This window comes from Marmota monax, unplaced genomic scaffold (assembly GCF_021218885.2).
Source record: "Marmota monax isolate L192 unplaced genomic scaffold, Marmota_monax_Labrador192_F-V1.1 WCK01_AAM20220418_F8-fsc00051, whole genome shotgun sequence".
Lineage (NCBI taxonomy): Eukaryota > Metazoa > Chordata > Mammalia > Rodentia > Sciuridae > Marmota > Marmota monax.
Window position 1 is genome coordinate 1,799,445 of NW_026695202.1, and position 8,581 is coordinate 1,808,025.

Below are 8,581 nucleotides of genomic sequence, written 5' to 3' on the forward strand. Positions count from 1 at the left end.
CTGCACCACGCACCACCCCTCTTCAACACTAAGTTCTTCTGACTCTGGTAGACGGTACACCATTTTCAGAGGTGATCTATCTCCTGGGATCCAAAAGGAGCCAGCCCAAATTTCAGGAGTCTCTCCAGTTATATTAACTTAAACATCAATCCTCCTCTCCTCTCCTACCTCTTTGCTCTCTGTGATAATCCTCCCTGTCACAGTCTCAGATCCCCTCTGGGATCTGCTCTCGAGTCCTGGAGTAAGATTTCCTGCCTGTCAAATTATAGAATGCATTCTGCACCTGTTCACCTCGAGAGAATGACAGCCTCCTGAAGAATGCCACCCTCCCTGGCAGCATCCCTAGTCACATTTAGGATTCTATTACTGTCTGTGCTGACTCTTGTTCCATCTCCTCTCTGCTTAATTTGTCTCTCCCCAGATCTGAGCAAGTCTCCAGATCCTCTTTGTTAGGTGCAGGACAGGCTGAGTAAGCTGTCTGCAGGGCATGCCAAACAAAGTTAGCTGCAGGATGACCTGGCTTCTCTAACCCTCCGTCTGGTTCTTTATCACCTGTTTGCTTCAAGCTCAAACGCCCAATCCCCGGCTCAAGGCTGAACACGTAGCCCGCCACTCAAGGCCGAGCACTTAACCCCCTTTTGTGCCAACAAGGCAGCTTGCAGACCCAGACCCTGTTAGATTTAGGCAGCACAGCAGAAGGGCTATAAAAGCCTTCCCCAGCTGCCCCCCCACACACACACACTTCTTTCCTTCTTTCTTTTCTCCTCTGTTGCACTGCTGCAATAAAGATCTCTTGGTTGCTCCGAGTGTTGTGGTCACTTTCCTTTCACTCTTCATGTCCCATCTGCACCCCAAAGTGAAAGGAATTCTTACAATTTGTCCATTTCCATAAGTGACAGGGAGTCCATTATAAACATCATAGAAGAGATCTAGAAGGACCCTCTACCCCACCCAGGTCATTAAGGACCAGCCCTTTCGGTATACAGAAGAGAAAGCAAGAAACAGAAAGGTTCTAATGACACACAGCGGGTTGGTGGCAGTGCTGAAAGTCAGATCCCCAACCCTTGAAGCAATGCTTTCTTCCCCTGAAGACCACCCAGGACAGATATGCTTCCATTTGGAAATAATTATTGAGGACAATCTTTATATATTGACTTCCTAAACATTCCCAACATCTTCAAATGAATTCAGAGATCTTGGTGAGCTTCTGAAACTGGGAAAAACCAGAAATTTTCCAGATCTGTTTAGGATCCAAATTTCCCTACCAGAGTAGCTGAGGCCCCTTCTGGCTCACCTGTCCAAAGTCGGAGAATTTTCTGCCCATGCCTCGCGTCTCCAGGACCACAGCCGACATGCTGGCTCCCCCGGGAAGTGAGGTCTGTGAGTCTGGGCTGCAGTGGCAGGTAGGTTTGCAACCTGAACAAACGTGGAGCGAAGGGTTTTAACCTACATCAGGGAGGAGACCAGGTTCCAAAGGGTGCCTCCTGCTGCGCAACAAGCAGGGTGACACCCCTCTGGTGGGCGTTGTCCTGACGCAGAGAGGGAGAGCCGCCCACCTCCTGCTCCAGGTCACCTGCTCTGGGCAGCCAGGAGGGGAGGACTCCAGGAGGGTGTGGCAGACACTTGGCACTGGGCAACCTGCCCTGAAGGGAGGAAAGAAGTCAGAAAGTGCAGGGTCATCGGTGTCCTGGTGATTAGACAGGTTTGACACTTCTGGGACTCTCAGAATCCTGGAGGGCAGGTTCTGTACAATTAGAATTAAACCTGAGAGAGCTTGCTGATAACAAGCATGTGCACAATTCCCCCTCCCGCAATCAAGCAGAGCCAGGACTCTAATTTAGATTTTCTTTTTGGTCCCTTTTATTAACCACTGAGTGAATGGCTTTGCTGTGATTTGTCTTTAGAGAAGCACACGTGGATGACATTACTAACACTGAGCACAGGAGCCACCGACCAAAGGTAAGAGCCACCTAGACTAAAATCCACCCATGTGTTCTTCAGCTACCTGTGTAACTGCTGGGGGCTCTGAAGGGAGAATTGTAGCAGCACCTTGCTGGAATATTCATGAATAACAGGGAGAAGGGGTGTATTCAACATTTAGTAGCCACTTGCCACCTAATTCAACATTCAGTAAGTGCAAGATAATATTTAAAAGTATGTCCACTGTGTGTATATATACCACATTTTTTAACCATTCATCTACTGACAGGCACCTGGGTCCATAATATGACTTTTGTGAAATATAACCATTGATATGGCCCTATCACAGTAGTATGCTGATTTTATTTCTTTGGGATAATTACCAAGGAGTGGGATGACTGGGTCATGTGGTGGTTCTATTCCTAGTTTTTCTTGAGATCTCCATATGGCTTTCAAGAGTGGTTGTACTAATTTGCAGTCCCACCCACAACGTATGAGTGTGCCTTCCCCCCCACACACATCCTGGCCAGCCTTTATTATTATTTGTATCCTTCCTAATTACCATGTCATAGAGAATGAAATCATGGCATTTGCCAGTAAATGGATGGAAATGGAGAATATCATGCTAAGTGAAATAAGCCAGACTCAGAATGTTTTCTTTCATATGCAGAAGCAAAAGCAAAGTAAAGGGGGAAAAGGGGGAGAGGATTGCATATCATAAAGACAGAGAGAAGATCCGTGGAGGAGAGGAAGGAGATTGACTGGGAGGGAGGAGGGACAGGAAAGGGAGGAAATGCTAAATGAATTTGACCAAATTCTACTATGTGCATGTATAAATATACCACAGTGAATTCCACCTTTATGTACCTCTATAAAGCACCGATTAAAAATAAGTAGATAAATAAACAGAAGGAAGACCAGTAAAGTAGAGGAAGGGGAGTGGAGGAAGGGAGGAAGAGAGGGAAAGAGGAGGCACCGGGAACTGAAATGGAGCACATGAAATTCCATACCTGTTCGGTTATGTCAAAATGAACCCAATCCCTTATCCATAACTAGAAGGCACTAATAAAAGCAATTAAATTAAGGAAAAATAGGTGGGGAAAATCATGAATGAGATCCCTTTTTTAGGGGGGCTGGGGTTGTGGCTGGAGGCACTGGATAAGATTCTCAGCACCACATAAAAATACAAATAAATTAAATAAAGATTTTTTTTAAAAAAAGAGATCCCTTTTAAAAAATGCCCACATAATTTGACAATGAATAGCCACTGAGGACATGTGCTGTGTACCAGGTGGTGTTCTAGGCATTGGGAGCAGAACAGGTGACCTGCCATCGTGCCGTTCTGGTGGGCAGACAGGAAATGAGCAGGTTCAGGCAAGGCTGTCTTCTGAAGGAAGTAAATGAGGGGGTGGGTGAGCAGTGTGAGCAGTTGGGTGTTGGGGAATGGTCTTCAAATAGGCAGGAAGATGTCACTAATCCCATTCCTTCAGATGAGGAAACTGAGGGGAGTTATTGGTTGCCAACAGAAATTAAAAAACAAAAACAAAATATGAAAAAAAAATGCTGAAAAGGCAGAGTTTCAGGAAAGATATGAAAGATCAGATCACCAAGCCCCTGGGTACCTGCTTAATATTTACCCTGGTGAGGTTAATGGCTTGTGAGAAAACAGGCCAATAATCGAGGTGGCTAGAAGTCCACCCTCTCCCCTCCCACAATTCAAACATTTGCCAAAAAAAGAAACAAAACATTTCCCAAGGTTGGGATTCAAAACAAGTGGGTGAGTTCCTGGCCCTACCACTGAATAGCTGTATGGCTTTGATCAAATCCATGCTTTACTTTCTTTGTCTTAAAAAAGGCAATTTTAAGGGCTGTGGGTTAGGATTCCTTGAGCCTCCACCACGTGCCAGGCTTTCTACTGGCTGCTAAGAATAACACATAAGAAGTATCGTGTCTGTCCCAAACGAGCCATTGCATGTCCAATTAGTATTCCCTGGGGTAGGTCGGAAGCTCAATGTTGAACATGGAAGGAAGGCCAAGACCTTGACTTCCACAATCAGGAGAATCTGTATCCTTTTTCTGACTTCAGTATTTATTCTAGTTTAGTATGGTTTGCCTGAGCTCTGTCCAGGACTGCCTTTACAAGCCCCATGTCATGACTTAGTGTGGTTGATGTACAAGGGGAGCAAAGACTGACAGCACCTGCACTCTAGCTACATAGAGTAAACAAAAGCAAACAGTGATGGCCACTTATGGGTCTGCACAGTGCATATTAGACACTGTGCCAAGCTCTCTACATGCATGATTTCTTTCCCTCAGCAGTCCTATGAACTATGCATCCTCTTGGATCAGGGAAGACAGGCCCAGGAAGTTTAAATCAATAGTCCAAATGCAAACAATGTTGGACCCGACTCCAAGTCCCTGGTTCGTAAATGCTCTTTCTTTTTTTGAAATGGGGACCCTGTGGCTTTAGGAGAACAAAATGGTAGCCATTCTCTTTCCCCTGTACACCTGCTAAAAATGGAGTTCTTACTCACATAAAGACACCCAAGGTCTGGATTGAGAGGAGGACACACTTAATTGCTATCTCAAAGAAAAAAAAAACAGAAGTAGTTTTCTCAATCTCATCTGCATAAATAAAAATTATTCTGATGAAAAGAGAGAATTTATTTATGGACCACAGCAAAAACTCAATATGAGATTGCTCACGACATAAACTTTGAAGAGGACTCAATGGGACACAGTGTGTTACTGTAGCTAACAAGGGGGATGCTGGATACCCAGGGAACCGAGGTGGAAGCACCAATCCAGAAGGAATGTCCATGTTGACATTCCTAGATTTTCAGTCTCTCCACCACTGAGATCCTGTTCATGGCTGGGCAGATGTGGGCACCATGTCACCAGATGAGCAGTTGTGTACCTGTCAATCTTGATGATGACCTTCGCTGATTTGAAAGCTGAAGATTTCCCAATTGTTGCTGGGTTACCATCTCCTTTTTATGTAACCTCACACGCAGGGCAACAAGTTAACCATGATCCATGAGGTCGTGGCACACAATCAAAACATACAAGACTCTTCATTTGTTTTACTTATTCATTCTCTTTGATCTTGACTCCCCATTCCCATTGCCTTTCCCCCACATGAATGTGTTTAATAGTGTATGTTTATAATAAAATGTTGACACACCTGTGTATTTTTTATTGCTATGTAATGTTACACTGGATTTATTAGAGTGAGGGTACAGATATACTATAGATTTCATAGCTTCTAACATTCTTCTTTCCTCTGTATTCTTAGGATCTAGTCTTGCTTAGATCCAATTCTTGCTTGGTTATTTGTTTATTGGGGGGCAGATTGTTCCTCCATGTGAATCCACCCTATTTGACTTCTCTATTCTCCAAGATGGACACCTAAATTGTCTACCCCAGAAAACACTGAGATAAACATTTTCATCCTTGCCCTCTTCTAGACCTGGGAGAGAATCACACTCCCCTCATTTCACTAAGTGCTGCCAGTTTGTCCCTCAGATCATACCAGTCCACACTCCCACCAGCAGGTCCAAGGGCTCCTGTTATTGAGTGCCCCTACTCCTTAGCTTTCTCCAAAACTGAGACTTTTTTCTCAATCTCATCTGCATAAAGACGTGTCTCTTTGCAATTTTTAATTTGCACTTCTCACATAATTAATGAATTTAAGCATCTCTTTTGATATTTAGGCCTCCTGGATTTCTCATGCTGTGAATCACCGGATCATCATATCTTTGCTTATTTTCTACAGGGATTTCTGTCTTTTATTGTTGGTTTGCAGAAGTCATTTGTACAGTGTGGATATGAACCTGTGCCTCCGGCAGTAACTGAAAATGTTACCTTCCCATAAATCACAGTTAGTTAACTATCAATTGGGTGTCCCTTGGGGGAAAGAGTAGCAAAAGTAGGAGATTGCATTGCAAATTATTTAGCTATTATTGGCCTATTCATGTTTTCTATTTCTTCTCATTTTATATTTTTACAGAAATTAATTCAGTCTGTCAAAGTCTCAACAAAATGAACATATTACTATTCTTAGCATTATTTTCTTAATTTTAAAGCTGTATTGTGCACATTTATCTTTCTTTTTTATTCTGTATTTCGTTTATTTGAACCTTCTCTCTTCTTGCCAGATGTCAATCTGGCAATCTCCATTAAAAATCGGCATTTCATGAAACTTCCCTGATGCTTGTGCTATGTTCTCTTTTCTCAATTTCTCTACGCTTGTTCTTATTATTTCCCTGCTTGAGTTTGCCTTGTTGGTCTCTTCCCAGTTTCTTGGGTTGAACACTTAACTCACTTGTCTTCAACATCTGTTTCCTGATAAATGTATTTAAAATGCAATATTTCTAAGCACTATTGTAGCTATGTCTCCGGTATTTGATAATTGATTATTCTAATTAATGTTCAGTTTTAAGTTTTGAGTATACTTTTCTCAATAACCCAAGGGTTTTAAGGAGCATCTTATTTAATTCAAAGCACTTGGGATACTTTTAGTTTTCCTTTTTGATCTCTAACTGGGTTCTACCAATTTATTGTCTACCATCAACATGCAGGTCCTCTCCCCTCTGCCTACCACAATGCAATTCAAGATGAGGTTGTATATGTCACTGCTGACCAGTGTCAATAAGTTCAGATTCACGAAGACCAGACATCACTTGAGTAAATCAAAGAAGGCTGCTGAGTCAGTATTCACAGCAAAAAGGTCATCAGCATTATCTAGCACAAGCAGAGGGTTAAGTTTCTGCCTGTGATCTTCACTAGGGAGTTTCTACCTGAGCACCATGTGAGTAAATGAGAAAATAAGTAGACCAGAGGGAAGCTTTGCACCTGCTGCCTAGCCAGCCTGATGAACACGGAGTCAAAGTTGTTCTGAACAGTCCTGCCTAGACCCAGCACAACTGCACAAGTACAGCACATTAATCTTGGTCACTCATCACAAGTTCTTTTTTTTTTGTAAGAGAGAGAGAGAGAGAGAATTTTAATATTTATTTTTTAGTTTTCGGCAGACACAACATCTTTGTTTGTATGTGGTGCTGAGGATCGAACTCGGGCTGCACGCATGCCAGGCGAGCATGCTACCACTTGAGCCACATCCCCAGCCCTCATCACAATCTCTTAAGGATGGAATATATCTGTGTATCCTCAGACTCCTCATCATATTCAGCCTCCCCAGGCTGAGTGTTGTTAACCACTTATGCCAAGAATATTTGTGAATTTACTTCTCTAGACCCACAAGAAACAAACATTAGCCGTTCACACGTGTGGTCTTTAAGCCGTACATGAGATTTTACTGAATTTTTAAACTAGACAGAAAAAAAAAACTCAATATAGTTGAACTCATAATATCTCTTATTTTTGAGCAATATTTTCACACAGTTAACAAGTAATTTTTTTTCAAGAGGCAGAGGCAGGAAGATCACAATTTCAAAGCCAGCCTTAGCAACTTAGCAAGGCCCTAACAACTTAGTGAGACCCTGCCTCCAAATAGAAAATAAAAAGGGCTGAGGATGTGGCTCAGTGGTAAAACACCCCTGGGTTCCATCCCTGGCACCGACAAAAAAGTGATTTCTATTTACTTTCCTGTGAACTGTCTGCACCTTGGGTTATGTCCTTGCCCTTTGCTTTTGCAGTCTCCAGGCAGAACAGAGGCCAGGGCATCATCCCTAACCACCACCCACCCCCACCACCAGACGTGCTGAGCTGTGCAACATACAGATTCTTCATGGGGACATTGATAGCTGTAACCTGGTATTGGCATCTTCTGTTACCAAAAAAAAAAAAAAAAAAAAGTACAAATTCTGATTATTTCTCTAATGGAACATTTTATGTGTGCCTCTGGAGGCTTTAAAACATGCTTCCAAGGCCCAGGTGATGTTCCCTGAACGAGAAAGATACTCTACCTTTTCAAGGACACAGACACAGGCAGTAGACTTGGAAGCCGGAGACAAGTTTCTCCTGCTGTGAGTTTCCTGATAGTATAATAAAGATAGAAAACATCTCCATCCTTGAAGATGTTCCATGATGAGAAATCCATCCAACTGTGCTTTCAATCCAGAGTAAAAATGATGCCTGTCTTTGGAAAGGGTGGTGGAGAAGTTGCTATCAGCCCCTATTTAAGATCTGGGTGTCCTGACAGATCAGCATTCCTCTGCTGCAAAACATACCCACTGTGTGCTCAGCATCCACCTGGGTCCACTCTGCATTGATGTCCATGGAACTGGGGGGACAAGTTCCATGAAATCACCAAGGCCATGTTCCCCATTGTACCCTGAGCAATAAATTATCTCCATCTGTTTGGGCTCATTTGTTTCTTTACTGCACAATTTCATGGAAGCATGCCAAGTCTGCCTAGCACGTACACTGATCTTTAGAAACTGCTTGACCACTTGACAGAGAAGAAAGGAAGCCAAGGCCTCCACAGCTAGTTGCTCCATTTTCTTTCCTTCTTTCTCATTGAATGACACAATCCTGTCTTCAAGTTTTCTTAGAACAAAAAGTACATTTCTCAGCCTTCTTTGCAAGTAGGTATAGCTACAGGTCTAATACTTTACCAAAGAAATGCAAAGAGAAATGCCCTTTAAGGAGGCCCACCCTCTCCTTCCACTTTCTCCTTCTTAGAGATTGGAATGCAGAA

General features: G+C 43.0%; 1 protein-coding gene across 1 annotated transcript in view; it reads right to left on the minus strand.

Annotated features, from left to right (window-relative positions):
- Pah (phenylalanine hydroxylase) overlaps positions 1-1,480 on the minus strand; it is a 69,032-nt gene extending 67,552 nt beyond the window's left edge. The window contains exon 1 of the mRNA XM_046429744.2: positions 1,295-1,480. Coding sequence (XP_046285700.1) covers positions 1,295-1,354 — 60 coding nt within the window. The 5' untranslated portion in view covers positions 1,355-1,480. The remainder of the gene's footprint in view (positions 1-1,294) is intronic.
- Between the last annotated feature and the right edge of the window lie 7,101 nt (positions 1,481-8,581).